This window comes from Passer montanus, unplaced genomic scaffold (genome assembly GCF_014805655.1).
Source record: "Passer montanus isolate IOZ18808 unplaced genomic scaffold, ASM1480565v1 scaffold154, whole genome shotgun sequence".
In the NCBI taxonomy this organism is placed as follows: domain Eukaryota; kingdom Metazoa; phylum Chordata; class Aves; order Passeriformes; family Passeridae; genus Passer; species Passer montanus.
Window position 1 is genome coordinate 255,691 of NW_024362494.1, and position 16,576 is coordinate 272,266.

A 16,576-nucleotide genomic window follows, 5' to 3' on the forward strand; every position below is an offset into this window, starting at 1 on the left:
TCTGCCCCTGCCCTTCTTCTCCTTCTTCTTGTCCTCCATCTTCTGCTGTGAGAATGAAACTTCTGGATTGGTTTAGAGTAGAGACAGACTGTCTAACATAGGTGATAGGTATTGGAAAATTATTGTACATAAAGTGCATGTAGTTTTTAGTATAAAATGTTGACACCAGCCCAAGGGCAGGCAGTGTGCCACAAACCAACCTGCCAGACAGACCTCAGTGGGATGGAGAAAGAATGTTCTAGATAAGAGAAAATAAACAACCTTGAAAAGCAGAGCCGAGAAACCTCAACTTCTTCTTTGGTCATGGGGCTGGGAAAAGAGACTTCCTAACACCTCAGGGTCATCTCAACCTCAGAGAGCCCGTCAGATTTCCTCAGTGCTGGGACAGATTGTGGTGCAGTGACAGCTGTGCTGTGCCCTGGCCAGTCACAGTCTGCTGTGCCCGTGGAAACCACGCCAGGAGGGTGGGCAGTGGACATGGAACACTTGTGTGAGTCTGCTGTTCATCACAGCCAAGTGCAAGAGAGGGAACCCAAAACAAAGCAGGGGGCATTGAGTGTGTTGTGTCCTGGCTGAGTGGTGTTTGTGTCCCCTTGCACCCTCAGGGAGGAGCGCTTTGCCTTTGGCCACCACTATTTCCGTCCACACGAAACGCACCATTCCCCGTCTCGCAAGTTCTACCACAACGAGCTCTTCCGGGTGCCCCTGTATGAAATCATCCCCCTGGAGGCCGTGGTGGGGACCTGCTGTGTGCTGGACCTCTACACCTACTGCAAAGGTGAGCATTGAACACATCCCGAGCATTTGGGCACTGGCTGTGGTGGTTTAACCCCTGCTGGAAGCTCAGCATTACCCAGACACTCGTTCCCCCTGGGGTGGGAGGGAACTGGAAGAAGTTAAAACCCAGGGGTTGGAAAAAAACAGTTTCATGATTGGAATAAATTAAAATATTGTAGTAATAATAATGATAGCAGTAGTAGTAATGGAAAGGGAGGTTACAGAAAGAGAGGTGTCCAGTGTCTGAAGGGGCTAGAAAGAAAGTGAACTGGAGTGACAGGACAAGAGGGAATGACTTCAACCTGAAAAAGAGACAATTTAGGTTGGATAACAGGAAATTCTTACCTGTGAGTGGTGGGAGGCCCTGGCTCAGGTTGCACAGAGAAGCTGTGCCTGCCCCAGATCCTTGGAAGTGTCCAAGGCAGGTTGGATGAGGCTTGGAGCAGCCTGGGACAGTGGAAGGTGTCCCTGCCCATGGCAGAGACTGGAATGGGATGAGATTTAAGGTCCCTTCCAGCCCAAGCCACTCCATGATTCTGTGAGTAAACCCCAGTGCAGCCACTCCCCAGCACTGCCTGGGGATCTCAGCCACCCCCACTGGGCTGGACCCTCCATGGTGTGGAACATCCTGTGGCCAGCTGGGCACTGCTGGGCACCAGCCAACATCATCCTTACCCTGAACCAGGCACTGGGACAAATCCACTCTGCTCTGGAAGCAAGGACATGCACTGGGGTGGTTCCTGCTGTCTGGAGGCCATGGGGGATGTTTGTGTGGCTCAGAGCTGAGGACATGCCGTGGCTTTGCAGGGATTCCTGTTTGAAGAGGGACAGCAGTGGGCAGGGAAAATGATGTCAGTTGATAATTGTGTCTGTGAAAGTTGGGGAAGTGTTTGATCAGAGCAGGCAGGTTCTCCCCTCAGTGACCCTGCTGGGCTTCTGAGTGAGAGAGCCAACAGGGACACTGTGACAAACCACGTTTCCTCCTCAGTCCGTGACTGTTTTCTCCTTGTTCTGGTGCCAGGGAGGCCGAAGGGTGTGAAGGAGCAGGATGTTTACATCTGTGATTACCGCCTGGATAAATCAGCTCACCTCTTCTACAAGATCCACCGCAACCGCTACCCCGTGTGCACCAAGCCCTACGCCTTCGACCACTTCCCCAAGAAACTCACTCCCAAGAGGGATTTCTCAGTGAGTGCCTTTGCTCTCAGCTTCCTCACCTGTTTTTAGGAGGCTGGATGGAGTTCTGGAAAGCTCCTGGGTGTTGGTAAATGAAGCTTGGTCAGGCAGAGGGAGCTGATGCTTTAGGTGGAGGTCGGGCTCTGCTGCCAAGGAACAAGGGACAGGACAAGAGGAAAAGGCCTCAAGTTGTGCCAGGGGAGGCTCAGGCTGGACATCAGGAGGAATTCCCTCTTGGAAAGGGTGGTCAGGCCTTGGCAGGGAGGTGTGGAATCCCTATCCAAACCTCCCTCCAAACCCAGGGAGGTTTGGAGTCCCCATCCAAACCTTCCTCCAAACCCAGGGAGGTTTGGGGTGCCATCCCTGGAGGTGTCCAAGGAACACCTGGAAGTGGCACTCAGAGCTCTGGGCTAGGGACAAGGTGGGGATTTGGCACAGCTTGGACTGGATGCTCTGGGAGGGATTTTCCAACCTTAATCCTTTGAGTCTGTGGGTATGCACAACCTGGGGGAAAAGCTGGCTGGAAAGCAAGCTTGGGAAGAAAACTGGGTGTAACAGAACCTGCAGTTGAGAGGCAAAGAGGTGCTCAAGGGATGGTGATGGGGAGCTCAAAGAGACTCAGAGGTGGCAGAGCTGCAAACCTTCTGCAAGTGAGCTCTGCTGTTCCTGGAGCGGAGGCTTTTGTAGTGGCTTTGAGAAGGTTCCAGACTCATGCTGTGCAGAAAGCAAAAATTATTTTTATCGTGATGGTCTGTGGCTTGAAATTTATTTAGAAGATGTGAAGAATCAGACAAGTCTGGCTCTGATTTCTCTTATTGCATGGTTGTGCCTCCTCCTGTGAAGTCTCTTTGAGGTACAGCAGCATTTCCAGAGTGTCCTGCACTGGCATTTTTAAAATATTTGATAGAGCAGCACTTCTTCCACTGTGAATTTGATTTGGTATTGATCATAATCTTTATTGTTATTGCAGCCTCATTATGTGCCAGACAACTACAAGAGGAATGGAGGCAGGTGAGTCTCCCCTCCCAGATTGCTGAGAAGAGATGAAATGATGTTGTTTGTTTGTTGTGCCCACTCTCCTCCTTCCCCTTTCCCCTGTGTGCTAGGGAAATAAGAGGTTTAAATTATTTAAAGCTCTCTAAACTTTCAGAGAGATAAAAGGGAACAAGTGAGGAGGGATAGGCAGCCTTAATAATGTACATCAGGAAAAGAAAGGAGCCATTTGAAAGTCAGAAAGAAGCAGCTGAGTGAGGAAATTCCCAAAATAGGAGGCTCCAGCCTTCCCAGATGGAGGCACCCAGGTCCTGGACCTGCTGCCTGTGTCTGTGGGGCAGTCAGAGCCCAGATCTGCAAGAACATCCCACTAAGGGCTGGGCCAAAGTGTTTTTGGAAGTAAAATCTTTTGCAACTGAAAATAAAAATCCATTTGTTTTTCAAAGCTGTGTTTGGTGCGATGCAGATAAAGCTGTAGCACTGGTGGCTGTGAGTGCAGAGATTGAGGGAGGAAATTGAGCACCAGAGATCCCATGGATGAGTCCTGGACTTGCTGAGAATTATCCCTTCAGGTGAAAAACTTCTGTTCAAACCCCTTTTTTTCCTGCAAGGTCATCCTGGAAATCGGATCGCTCGAAACCCCAGATCAAAGACTTAAACCAAGAGGAAGATTCCCTGCCCCTGATGGAGGAGGTGCTGGGGGCCCCTGAGCAGGCTCCAGGGGAGCTGCCCAGCCCCGAGGAGCCCGACAAGGAGCCCGTGCCCAGCGAGAGCTGCGAGGCTGAGAAGAAGGGGGACGAGAACCCCTCGGACACGAGGCCGCTCTGCAGCCCCGAGGAGCGGCGGCACCTCCAGAGGGAGAGGCTGAACCAGATCCTGCTCAACCTCCTAGAGAAAATCCCAGGGAAAAACGGTGAGTCCAGGCTCTGCTTGCACAGCTCCCGGGTCTCCTGTGGGTCTGGGGTGGCTTGGCTGAGCTGTGTTGATAAAATGAATGTTTTTGTCCGAGTTTCTTGCTGGGGGCATTAGGAAAGTCACTTTTCTTTGCAGCCACATTTTCCTTTGCAACAGAAATCCACTAAATCCAAGTGAAGTTTCTTAAAACTGTGACACTGTTTTGTATGATATTTTTAATGGTTTTGCATAATGTTTTAAATATTTTTTTCATAACATTTTTAATAACCACAAAGCCTTGCCATAAAGTAATTCCCCCACATCATTCCCTATCTACAATGGAGAAACTTAACAGACAGGCCAGAAAAGACTGAGGGGAATTTGGAAAGTCTCTTTTGACCTTTCATGAACTTTCCTTTGGTTCTGAGTACCTGCTGCAGGTGTTGTCTGAGCTGTGGGATGAGGGGACACTGGTGAAGTGTGACCCTGCTTTTAAATTAAAGCCCTGTCCAGGATGAGCCCTGTCCAGTCAGTCACGGACTGATGCTTCACTGGGGTTGGGAGGATTTTTGGAGATTGTCTGATCCAGCCACAGCTCAGGGCTGGGATCACTCAGCACCTTGTCCAGGCATGGTTTGGATTTCCTGGAGGGAAAAATCCTTGAAAGAACCAGGAATGAGGAAACAGGAATTTTGTGTTCGAGGACCGGTGGGAGGCAGCGCTCAGGGCTGTGCTCTGGGTGCCCAGCTGGGCATCCCTCCCGGGTTAGACTGATGATCCTGGAGGTGTTTTCCAGCCTCGGTGGCCCTGCAGTGACTGAAATGCCCTTGTGGCCCTGTGCTCTGTTGCAGCCATCGATGTCACCTACCTGCTGGAGGAGGGCTCGGGCCGGAAGCTGCGGCGCCGCACTCTGAGCATCCCCGAGAGCAGCTTCAGGAAGTGAGCCAGGAGGGGCAGCCAGCTCTGGGCTCTGTCTGGGCTGGGCACAGCAGCAAACTGACAAAATACAAACAGTAGCACCTGGGGGGCCGGGCTGGCACGGTGCCCACCCTGCTCTGCAGTGCTCTTGGTGTGTGTGTTGGTGGGCGTGCCTTGTATTGATGTTAGGTACTGAGGAAACCTCGTGGTTATTGTCCAGGATGGTCAAATTTAATTTATTTTTGCTTGATATTCCCACTCAGAGGAGAAAAAACACAAAAAAAAATTAAAAAAATAATAATAATAGGGAGGGCAGAGGAAAAGGACTGAGTTACTCTGAGGAGGATGTTCCCCACGGTCACTGCTAACCTGGGATTGTACCAGCCACCCTCAGCACCGCCAGGGAAGGGAATCCAGAATCCAGAGGGGAGAGGAAAGGCCCAGTGGCTTTAAAGGAAAAGCTGCCCTGAAGCTGTGGCCTCTGATTTGCACAAGTTCAAGAAGAGAGGAGTCCCCAGCCGAGCACGAGGTTCGCCGTGGGACAGCTGAGCAGTGTCCCTGTGCTCTGTGCCAAGGAGAGCTTCCAGAGGCCCTTGGAGCAGGGCAGGAGCGCTGGGAGAGGCACTTGCTGTGTGGGGGGAGGGTGTGGGGTGTGAGTTTTTTCACTTTTTTTCTGCAGAGAAATTTTATAAAAGCGCAGTCAGCTCCTGACGCCACCATTGCTGTTGGTTTTTTTGATAAGCTGTGGTTCTCGTGTGTCTCGTGTGTTGTGCAAATAAAAAATCCGTTAAAACAAAAAAAGAAAAAAAAAACAAAACAAAACAAAAAACCAAAAAAAAACCCAGCCCAAGCCCAAGGACCCTTTCACCCCGTGCCCGTCAGGCAGTATCAGCGAGTGTTTGTCGTGAGCTGTAGAATTTATCACCTGCTGACACTCCCCTCGTGTGCTGGTGACAGCCGGGGCCGGGCAGCGGCTGCGCTGGCCCCACCCCGTGGCGATTGTCGCGATTGTCGCGATTGTCCCGCCGGCCCCGGGGCGGGGCTGCCCCGGACGGTGGCTTTGCTTTCCTGTCTCAGACGTACACATGCATATCCAGTCCTGTTTTAGGTGTTCTTCTAAGAAATCCGGTTTTTAATGTGCCAAGTTGTATATATCTGCTGCGTGGATGTAAAGCAATACCGTAGTTACATGTTCCTTTTTATGGACCAAGCTCGTCCTAATGTACATTCTTGTTATTATTATAATTATTTTACTCTTAGTGGAACATGACTCATTCCATTAACTTTTATGTGTTGATTTAAAAAGAGAAAACAAAACAAAAAAAAACCACAAAAAAAAAGAAAGGAAAAAAACCCTTTGAGAAAAAAAATATTTTATTAAAAAAAAAAGAAATAAGAAAATAGTTTGGAATATTTTCTTACTGTAGAGAAGCACTGTACAGTACCAGGATCCCTGAGTATAAAATACTCGTGCGTGTAGTAGGAATATCGCATGTCCAAACCCTCGAGTTGTCTCATTTAGTTTCAAACAGAAATCATTGTCTCAAATGGTGTTAAACACTAAAAAGTTTTTAAAAAAAAAAAAATAAAGTGCGTACAGAAGCGAGACACTAGCTCTGTCATTTTATCTTTCTTTTGTTGAAAGACTAAACAAAATGTTTTTTAGACAATCAAATGTTAGGTAAGTGCAAAGAATTGTTTTTTCTTACTGGTGTAGAAATTAATGACTTTTTTTATTTTTTGGTTATTTTATAATACTGAGCAGACCCGTGTGTCCCCAGGATCGCCGCCGGAGCCAGGAAGCACTACGTTACTGCAAATAGAGCTGAACCTTAGTCTGCATGGGTGTAGGCTGTGTGATTGCTGAAAATAAATGCTGCTAATATATTTCCTTTTTACAAAGCATATCTAAATAGATCATTGTTTTGATGTTAATCTTTGTAAATTATGTATTACCAATTTTAACATTGGATGTAATTGCATAAAAAGCCTGCATCTCAATCCTGAGAGTCTAGTATTAAATGGAAAATCTTTTCCTAAGGCTGGCTCGGGGGGTTTTCTTTGCTGAGCTGGGGGGGTGCAGAGGGCAGGAGGAGGGGTCTGGGCAGGCTGGATCCAGAGCTCCAGAGATCCCTGGGATCCCTGGGATCCCTGGGATCCATGGATGCACGGGGTGAGCTCAGCAAGGGCTGGCTGCTGCCCCCGGGTCACAGCAAGCCCCAGAACGCTCCAGGCTGGGGAAAGGGGCTGGAAAGGCCCTGGGGTGGGGGGACAGCAGCTGGGCACGGGCCCAGCTGTGCCCAGGTGTGCCCAGGTGTGCCCAGCTGGGCACGAGGCCATTGGCACCTGGCCTGGACCAGTCCCAGCGTGGCCACCGGGCCAGGGCAGTGACCTCAGCCCCTTCTGCTGCCTCTGCTGAGGGTCCTCAAACCCTGGGGACGGTTTTGGGCCATTTGTGACCAAGAGCTGGAGGGGCTGGAGCGTGTCCAGGGCTGGGAAAGGGGCTGGAGATTTCCTGAAGGAGCTGGAGAATTCCTGAAGGTGCTGGGAAGGGGCTCAGCCTGGAGCAAAGGAGGCTCAGGGGGGACCTTGTGGCTCTGCACAGCTCCTGCCAGGAGGGGACAGGCTCTGTCCCAGGAACAGGGACAGGAGCAGAGGGAACGGCCTCAGGCTGGGCCAGGGCAGCTCAGGGTGGGTTCAGCAGGGATTTCCCCATGGAAAGGCTGCTCAGGGATTGGAACTGCCCAGGCGGGGTTGGGAGTGCCCATCCCTGGAGGTGGCACCTGGAGGTGGCACTCAGAGCTCTGGGGACAAGGTGGACTCCCTAGTGTCCTGGCTCCCAAACACACCCAGCTGGGATGGGAACCTGGGAACATCCCAATGGGATGGGAACACAGGAACATCCACCTGGGATGGGAACCTGGGAAAACCCACCCAGGATGGGAACACAGGAACATCCACCTGGGATGGGAACACAGGAACAGCCACTGGGATGGGAACACAGGAACAGCCACTGGGGTGGGAACACAGGAACAGCCACTGGGGTGGGAACACAGGAACACTCCCTAGGATGGGAACCTGGGAACATCCCACTGGCATGGAAACCAACCCAGGATCACCCACCTGGGATGGGAACCTGGGAACACCCCCGGGAAGGGAAGCCCAGCTGCTGGAGGTCTCAGAGGGCTCAGTGTGACCCAGGGCTCTGCAGGAGGGGCAGGGGCAGCACGGTCACTGTGAGGTCAGAGGGGCTGTGGCCACGGCTGCCTGTCAGGCAAACTGGGGCAGGAGCCATGAAATCCAGATTTGGTGCCTATTCCCAGGTATAACCCAGTGCCTGGAGCCCCCTGTCCTGCACAGGCTGGGGACTGTCACCCCCAGGGCACCCTCACACCTGCACAGGTGAGAGCAGAGATCTCTTCTCACCTGCAGGCTCCCTCAGGAATGGAACAGCTCCTCCTCCACACCCCTTCTGTGGAGCCTGATTTTTCTTTTCCCTTTCCCAGTCTGGCTCTCTGTGATCATGGAAATGCCACGCTTGACCCCTACGCTCCCTTTAAACCCAAGGCTTGTTTATTTAAAAAGAACATAAATAATGGAAATACCACCTGGCTTCCTCCCCTCCTGGCATGACCTCGTTGGAAAAGCCCAGAAGCAGCTGTGGAAATCAATCAAGGCTCCTTAAGGCCAGCCAAGGAACGCTGCAATTAGGATATCACGTCACTGGGCTGAGAATAAAAACCCAGAGAGGGAAGTGGGAATGAGAGCAGAGGAAAGGAGAGCAGCTTCACCCGGGGCTGACAGCGGCTTTTGGCCACCGAAAGGGAAATGAGGAGGTGAAAACGTGGCCAGGGGAGGGAGCAGAGAGCCAAACCTGCCCCTGGGGCCAGGCTGCTGCTGCTGCTGCGCTCCCGGCGTGGCCACTCCTTTCTGTCACTGGGGAGCCCAGCAGGAAATGCAGATTCTGGGATGAAATCACAAGCAGGGACAAAAACATGAAGGACCTGGAGATGTTCAGCCCCTCCTGCCATCCTCTGGGCTATGAAAGATTGGTTGAAGTTCTATAAATAACTAAAGCAGTGACCTGGGCTGGTCCCAGTTGCTGTGCAGCTCCCACGGCTGGTCCCCAGCAAGCTTCTCCAGGGATATTCCTGGCTCTGGGAAGCTGCAGCCGCCTCTCCCACGCTGTGGAGGAGCCTGGGCATCTTCTGGGCACCTTCTGCTGGGGTGCGAGGCTCCCTGGCAGCATTTGGGATGCTGAGAGGCAGCACAGCCCCAGCACCTCCTCATCCCACCCCCACGGGCAGTGCCACACGCGGAGAGTCACAACCTTTATTTATTTCCAGCTTTTCCCTCCCGTTCCCGTGGTTACAGATATTCACAGAGTGCTGGGACAGCCCCGGGCAGGGCAGGGCACGGGGAGGTGGCAGCGGTGGCAGGACACGATGGCACGGAGGCGACACGGGGCAGGGCAGGAGCCGTCCCCGCCCTGGCACGGGCTGGGCAGCAGCTGAGGAGCCCCGAGCTGCCGGGGGGGCCGGGGGACACGGTGGCAGACGGTGACGCCATGCAGCAGTGACAGGCACGGGGCAGGGTCCCCTGGGAGCTGCTGCCAGCCCCGGAGGTGGCGAAGCTCTGGAGGTGGCAGGAGACATCCCCTCCCCGAGCTGGCACCCGCTCCGGAGAGCTCAGCCGCTTCCTCGGGGCCCTTCCTCCTCCTCCTCCTCACAAAATCAGGGATGTGTAACCAACGGGAACGAGGCCGGTGCTGTTTCCATGGCAGCAGCGGATCCAGTCCTCATCCACGGTGCAGAGCAGCTCCAGGACGTCCCCTTTGTGGAAGCTCAGGTGCCCTTCGGCCGTGCCCGTGTGGTCACACAGTGCCCGGACTGCCCTGCACCACAAATGTCACCCCTGGGCCACAAATGCCACCCCCTGGGCCACAAATGTCACCCCCTGAACCACAAATGTCACCCCTGTGCCACAAATGTCCCCCCTGCACCACAAATGTCACCCCTGGGCCACAAATGCCACCCCCTGAACCACAAATGTCACCCCCCAGGCCACAAATGCCACCCCTGAACCACAAATCTCATCTCCCCTGTGCCACAAATGTCACCCCTGGGCCACAAATGTCACCCCCCAGGCCACAAATGTCACCCCCTGAACCACAAATGTCACCCCTGAACCACAAATCTCATCTCCCCCGTGCCACAAATGTCACCCCTGTGCCACAAATGCCACCACAGACTCGCCTCCCCGGGGACCCTGAGCATCCTCAGAGGCTCCCCCAGCACCCGGGGGTGGGAACTGGGGGGAATCAGGGATTTCCTCAGGCAGAGGAGGGGTCTGTACCAGGAGCCACCTGGCACAGCTGTCCTGCCCTGCCACAAATGTCACCCCTGCACCACAAATGTCACCCCTGGGCCACAAATGTCACCCCCCAGGCCACAAATGTCACCCCCTGAACCACAAATGTCACCCCTGTGCCACGTGCAGCCATGGCTTTCCGCCTCCCCGGGGACCCTGAGCATCCTCAGAGGCTCCCCCAGCACCCGGGGGTGGGAACTGGGGGGAATCAGGGATTTCCTCAGGCAGAGGAGGGGTCTGTACCAGGAGCCACCTGGCACAGCTGTCCTGCCCAGGAGGGGGAGCAGAGCAGGAGGTGTGGGGACATCAGAGATGGGGCAGAGGGTGTGGGGACATCAGAGATGGCACAGGAGGTGTGGGGACATGGGGGTCAGCGAGGATGGGGAAAGGGAAGCAGCCCAACACCTTTTGGGATGGCCACGTGCCCCCCCTGCCCACTTGGACAGAGCTATTCCAACAGCTGCCATGAACCCAGCAAGCACACAAGAAAATGCCAAAAACTGTCCCCAGAACACCTGGGGAAAACATCTGCCCCAGGTGGGCAGAGGCTCAGGCTCCCCCAAAGCCCAGCAGGGGAAGGGCATCCCCGGGGGTGCAGCCATGGCTTTCCCTTCAGAGCAGTGTGCGACCCCCAGCCGTGCCTGGGAGCTTTCCCCCAGGCAGAAGAGCCCCCCCAGCCCTGCCCAGTGTCCCCCCAGCCCTGCCCAGTGTCCCCCCAGTCCCATCCCAGCCCTGCCCAGTCCCATCCCCAGTCCCCCCAGTCCCCGGGGCCGGGGCCGGGGCGGGCAGGGTCCTGCCCGGCTGCTCCGGAGCGCGGCTCCCGTCGGGTGCCAGGGCCCGCAGCAGCCCGGCCAGGGCCCGGGGCCCGGGGGCCAGCCAGCGGGACGGCCTCCTGCACAGAGCACAGGAGCCACCAGCTCTCCCCGCTGCTCCCCGCGGGTTCTCCGGCGATCCGGAGCTCACTGGGAGCACCGAGCCCGCCCAGGAGCTGCTGCTGCCCCGCAGGGCTGAGCAAGGGCTGGCAGCAGTGCCTGGGACGTGCTCTGATCCCTCTGACCCCAGGGGAAACCCTACGAGATCCCCACGAGGCCACCACCGCGGTGAGCCAGGCACAGGGACCCTTCCTGGGCATGACTGGCACACAGGAACCTTCCTGGGCACACAGGAACCCTTCCTGGGCATGACTGGCACACAGGAACCCTTCCTGGGCACACAGGAACCCTTTCTCAGTATGTCTGGGCACACAGGAACCTTCCTGGGCACACCTGAGCACACACAGACCCTTCCTGGGCACACACAGACCCTTCCTCAGCATTCCTGGGCACGCACAGACCCTGGGCACACACAGACCCCTCCTGGGCACACGCAGACCCTTCCCCTTGCCTGCCCACGCTGGCTCTCACCTGGACGTGGCCGCGGCGCTGTCAGGGCTGCTGGGGAAGCTCCTGCACGCAGGGCTGGTGGCTCCAAAGAGCCAGCCCAGCCAGCTGCCCCTGCCAGCAGCGGGAGGATCGCCCCCGCCCGGCCCAGGGGCTGCTGCCGGGTTTCTGCTGCCAGGAGGCTCCGGGGGAGCAGCCAGGGGGTTCCTTCCAGCACTGCCATCCTCCAGCTTGCTGAACGCTCCGCTTCCAGCGGGCAGGAAGAGATCTTCAGGGGAGGAGGTGCCCGAGGTGTCCGTGCTGCCGCTGGGCTTTGGGATGGGGCGCTCAGGGCCAGCTTTGGTCTGAAGGAGCTGCAGCTCCGTGCCCCTGGGCTCGCTGGACGTGGGGCACTGCCCAGCCTGGCCCGGGCTGGGCTCCCCCGCCGCCCGCAGCTTCGTCCACCACACCGAGGGGAACCTGTCCTTGCTGGGAGCGGTGTAAACCCTGGAGCTCTGGCTCAGCTGGCCCCAGCAGCCCCCGAGGCCAGCCCCAGTGCCCGCAGTGCCCTCCCGGGGCCCGGGGCCCTGCGGGGGGCTGTCAGAGCCCAGCAAGCTGCGGCCCAGCTGGTCGCCCCAGCGCAGCACCTGCTGCAAGGTTTGCTGCAGGGCAGCCCCCACCGGGGGGGCAGGCACCAGCCCACCCACGGGCGCCTGGCACCGGCCCCCCGCGCCCCCCACCCTGCCCAGAGCATCCCGGGGGGGCTCATCCTGCAGGCTGGGCCCTGCAGCAGCGCTGTGCAGCCCCAGGGACCCCCGCGCAGGGACGGGGGGACAGCCAGGGGACAGCGGGGACTCCAGCCGGCGCGACAGGGGCCGCACGTCCACGGAGAGGTGGTGGTGCTCAAAGAGCAAGTCCAGGTGGAAGGTCAGCACCGAGAGGGGCTGGATGAGCAGCAGGAGCTCGTCAGCAAGGTGGGGGAGAGGGCCTTGGCTCAGGGCAAAGAAGGCCGTGGGTGAGTAAAGCACGGAGATCACACCTGTGGGGACAGGGACGGGTGAGGCAGGCGCAGAATGGCCCCTTGTCCTTGTCACATCCCCACCAAGGGCCAGCCAGGCTGTCCTCGTCACTCAGAGCACCCTCTGTGCTGAAGGTGCACCATGGAAAAGGATCCACTGTGGAAACTCCAGCCAAGCAGGGATGTATCCCAAGCCCAGAGAGGGATTTTCAGCGTGGGGAGGGCTTGGGGAGGGAGCTCCTGGGTGCCGTGTCCTTACCTGGGCTCTTCTGCAGCTGAGATATCCACAACTCCAGCTGTTTAATGCTAAACAAGCCAAAGGAAACCCAAATTGGAGCCCCTGGGACAGCTCCAGCCCGCCGTGGCAGTGGGGCTGGCGGGGCCAGCAGCACTCACTTCAGAAGGCCGAGGATGAAGGCGTGGAACTTCTGCCGGGGGCTGCTGAGCGGGGCCAGCCCGGCCACGTGCCAGCACAGGGCGTGCAGGGAGCGGCTGCCGGGGCCTGCGGGGCACAGCACGGGCACTCACTGCCCTGGCACAGACACTCACTGCCCTGGCACGGGCACTCACTGCCCTGGCACTCACTGCCCCGGCACTCACTGCCCTGGCACAGCACTCACTGCCCCAGCACGGGCACTCACTGCCCTGGCACGGGCACTCACTGCCCTGGCACGGCAGGACCCCCGGCACCTGGGCATGCCCCCGGCTGCACCCTCACCTGTTTTCACCGAGGCTTCCACCACGCTCCAGGGGGAGTTTTTCCTCTGGCCCGTGATCACGTCCTTCTGGAAGGGCTTCAGCCCGTCCTCCACCAGGGCGCAGAGCGCGGGGCACAGCGTGTGCAGCAGCAGGTAGCCCACGTCGGGGTTGAGCCGGCTGTCCCCCAGCTGGGCCTGGGGGAGGACCGGGAGAGGGGAGGGAGGGGAAGGGCAGCACCCCGCCCTGACTCCTCTGGGAGGGATGAGGGAGTCCCCAAAACCCTTCTGGCCCGGCCCAGCCCAGCTCTCACCTTCTGCACCAGGTTCCGTGCCGTGCTGAAGTGGGCGATGACCTTGTCCACGGCGGAGCTGACGGCGACCAGCAGCGCTGGGGACACGGAGAGGAGCAGAGGAGAGGAGCAGAGAAGGGTCAGCGTGCAGGGACCCTCCGGGCACCACCTCCGGACCCTGCAGCGCCCCTGGTACCGCGCTGGAGCCGCAGGTCGGGGACCCTGGCCCGGTCACCTGGCGGGAGCGGGCAGGGCGGAGCCGGTGCCGGCAGCGCTGCCCGTCCCTGCCGCGCTGTCCCTGCGTGTCCTTCGCTGTCGCTGCCCCAGCCCAGGACACCGACCCGCAGCCCCGACGCGCGGGTCCCGCCGCCCCCTCCCCTCCCGTTGTGTCCCGCTCCCCGCGGGGGCTGCGGGCAGGACTTGCCCCAACCTTTGGTTTGCTCGCCATGGGGCCCCTCCGCTCTTCCCCCGCCGGGCCCGGCGGCTCCAGCGCCGGCTCATGGAGCCCAGGGCCGAAGGGCGGCGGGGCCGGGCGGGGAGGAAGCGCCGGGAGCCGCGGGGCGGAGCGGCACCGGGACAGCCCCGGCGCCTCCCGAGCAGCGCCGGGCGATGCGGGGAGACCCCCGGATCTCGCCGTGCCCGCCCCGGAGCGCTCCGGGATCGCTCCCACCGCCCGGAGATGCGCAGGTGGCCCCGCAACCCCCCCGGCAGAACCCCAGAGGGAGCCGGACTCACCCCCCGTGCGGGTCTCGTCTCCTCGCTGGGCCGCCCGTGGCACCGCGGGGTCCCCGCCGGGCCCCCCGAGCCTGCGGAGCGGGGCAGCGCCCAGCCCCTTCTCCCCTGGGGGCAGCCCCCCCGTCTCCACATCCCTCGGCTGCCCCTCCGCGATGGGCTGCAGGCTGGGCCGGGCTCTCCTTCTCGGCTGGTGGCCGTCGCTGGGTGCCAGCAGCGGTGTCCCCCCCAGGGACGCGGGGGGCACGGGGGGCACGGGCGGGTGCTGGGCCGGCTCTGCCCGCTGGCCCTTGGGCTGCCGGGCGGCACTGCGGGACCGCAGCTCCTTGAACGTGGTCACCTCTCTCTGCCTGGAGCCGGGAGGCCGGGCTGGCCCGTCCTGCTGCGGCTGCGGCTGCGGCTGGGGCTGGGGCTGGGGTCGCTCCTGGCCCGTCGTGCCCGAGAGCAGCTCGCTGCTGGGGGGCAGCTCCGTGTCAGGCGAGAACACGATGAGCCAGTCACTGCGATCAACCCTGGCCTGGGCCAGCGTGGGCCCAGCCGCGTTCCTCTTCCTCCTCTGGGCCAGCTCGTGGAAGGAGGTGATGGTCTTGGTGGCCGCGTCTCTGCACAGCTCGCCCGGGCCGGCCTGGGGCTGCTCGGCTCTGTGCGCGTTCAGGACCTGCAGCCGCCGCCGGGGCCGGGGGGGCACGGGCGGGGGGAGCCCCCCGGGCCGGGGCCGCGGCTGCGGAGCGCTGCTCGGGATGGCGGCATCCCGCCGCTCCGGCACGGGCGGCGGAGCGGGGGGCGCGGCGTCGGGCTCAGGGAGGGGGTTGCAGTTGGGGTCGAGGTCGGCGCAGGGGCCGGTGGTCTCCGGTGCTGCGGTGCCGGGAGAGAGCTCGTCGCAGTGGGAATCGAGCGAGTTGCTGCTGCAGAGGCTGTCTGGGCTCTTGCTGGCCGCCGCCGTGGCTCTCAGGGGCACTGGGGAGTTGTGGTTGGCATCTCTCCCATGGCACGTCCTGTGCTGGTCAGCCAGAGCTTCCCCATCAGCCAGAACCTCTCCATCAGCCAGAGATTCCCCATCAGCCAGAGCTTCCCCATCAGCCCGGTCCCCTCCATCAGCCAGAGCCTCTCCATCAGCCAGGGCCTCTCCATGCCAGGCGTTTTCTGTGGCAATGACGTTCAGCTGCTTGTCAGGGGACTGGGACTCTGCTCTGGCGAACTCCTTGCAGTACACCGAGACCGGGGAGTCATCCAAGCTGAAATCCGAGCAGCTACTGACAGAGGAGGAGGAGGAGGAGGAGGAAGAAGCCAGATCACAAGGGGGATCACAAGGGGAAGCCGCCTCCTCCTCGTCTCCGCTGTGCAGGCAGGGGAAATCCTCTTGGTTCTGCAGCCCCAGCGGCTCCGGCTCGGCGGGGTGGGACTGGCAGCAGCGGCATTTCACCGAGGCGTTGTTGGAATTGGCATCCACCGGCTCCCGGTTCTCCGGGCACTGCGTGCAGCCCGTCTGCTCTCCCGCAGCCGTGGAGCCGTCCTGCAGCTCGGGGTGCCGGGAGAGGTGCAGCCCCAGCGAGATGTGCTGCAAGTGGATGTGGTTGAGGTTGCACAGGAGGCCTTTCTTTGGAGCCAGCATGGTGCTGCCTCGCGGGAAGCGCCGGGGCTCCCAGGAGAGGCCAGCAGCTCCTCTCTTCACACCATCCAGCTCCCTGCAAGCACCAAACACCTCCGGGTCAAGGCGGAGCACAGCGGGACAAACCTGGAGAGAGGCACAGCCGGGGGAAGAGGGGCGGCAGTGACCTTGCAGCGGGGTTAGAGAAGGGGATGTGGCCCGAGGGAGGGGCCCCGCAGCTTCCTGCCGGGCTTGGGGCTCTGCGGCCGGGCAGGGGCTGAGGGCAGCCGCTGGTCCCTGGAGCACGGCCTGGGAGGGTCCCGGGAAGCTGCTCCGGGGCTGGATTCCCTCCGGAGGGGCGGCAGCATCTCGGGGATGCCGTCAAGGAGAAAACGCCCTTGGAGCCTCGTCGAGGCGGGGCGGGGTGAGGGGGGGATGCTGTCCTGGCTGCGGGCGGTGGCACCACGGGTGCTCAGGGAGCGGGGCTTGGCCGGGAGCCCCCGGCCCTGGGAATGCTGCAGAACCGGCACCGCACCCCCGGGCCCGGCTGTACCGGGGGGAGCCCCGGCCCCGGGCGCCTGCTGGAGGCTCCGGGCAGCGGAGAGCGCGGGAGGGCGGCTCCGAGCATCCGCCAGCACCGAGCATCTGTCAGTACCGAGCATCCGCCAGCACCGAGCATCCCCCGGCCCTGAGCATCTGCAAGCTCAAAGCATCCTCCAGCCCTGAGCATTCCCCAGGCCCCGAGCATTATCCAGCCCCGAGCA

At 59.7% G+C, this 16,576-nt stretch overlaps 2 protein-coding genes across 7 annotated transcripts in view; one reads left to right on the forward strand and one right to left on the reverse strand.

The window, feature by feature from the left end:
- ASH1L (ASH1 like histone lysine methyltransferase) overlaps nt 1–6,798 on the forward strand; it is a 62,942-nt gene extending 56,144 nt beyond the window's left edge. For 5 of the 6 annotated variants that reach the window (XM_039702204.1, XM_039702199.1, XM_039702200.1 and 2 more), the window contains 5 exons: nt 606–778; nt 1,799–1,965; nt 2,924–2,964; nt 3,558–3,859; nt 4,692–6,798. In XM_039702204.1, the coding sequence (XP_039558138.1) occupies nt 606–778; nt 1,799–1,965; nt 2,924–2,964; nt 3,558–3,859; nt 4,692–4,783 (775 nt within the window). In that variant the 3' untranslated portion in view covers nt 4,784–6,798. The remainder of the gene's footprint in view (nt 1–605; nt 779–1,798; nt 1,966–2,923; nt 2,965–3,557; nt 3,860–4,691) is intronic. The other variant, XM_039702201.1, reaches the window with a different exon arrangement.
- Nucleotides 6,799–9,076: 2,278 nt separating this feature from the next.
- RUSC1 (RUN and SH3 domain containing 1) lies at nt 9,077–15,905 on the reverse strand. The gene is given in 9 exon segments (XM_039702285.1): nt 9,077–9,659; nt 10,893–11,020; nt 11,532–12,525; nt 12,764–12,810; nt 12,901–13,006; nt 13,223–13,397; nt 13,514–13,590; nt 13,923–13,986; nt 13,989–15,905. Coding segments are annotated over 9 exon segments (3,615 nt in total). The 5' UTR covers nt 15,837–15,905; the 3' UTR covers nt 9,077–9,483.
- Between the last annotated feature and the right edge of the window lie 671 nt (nt 15,906–16,576).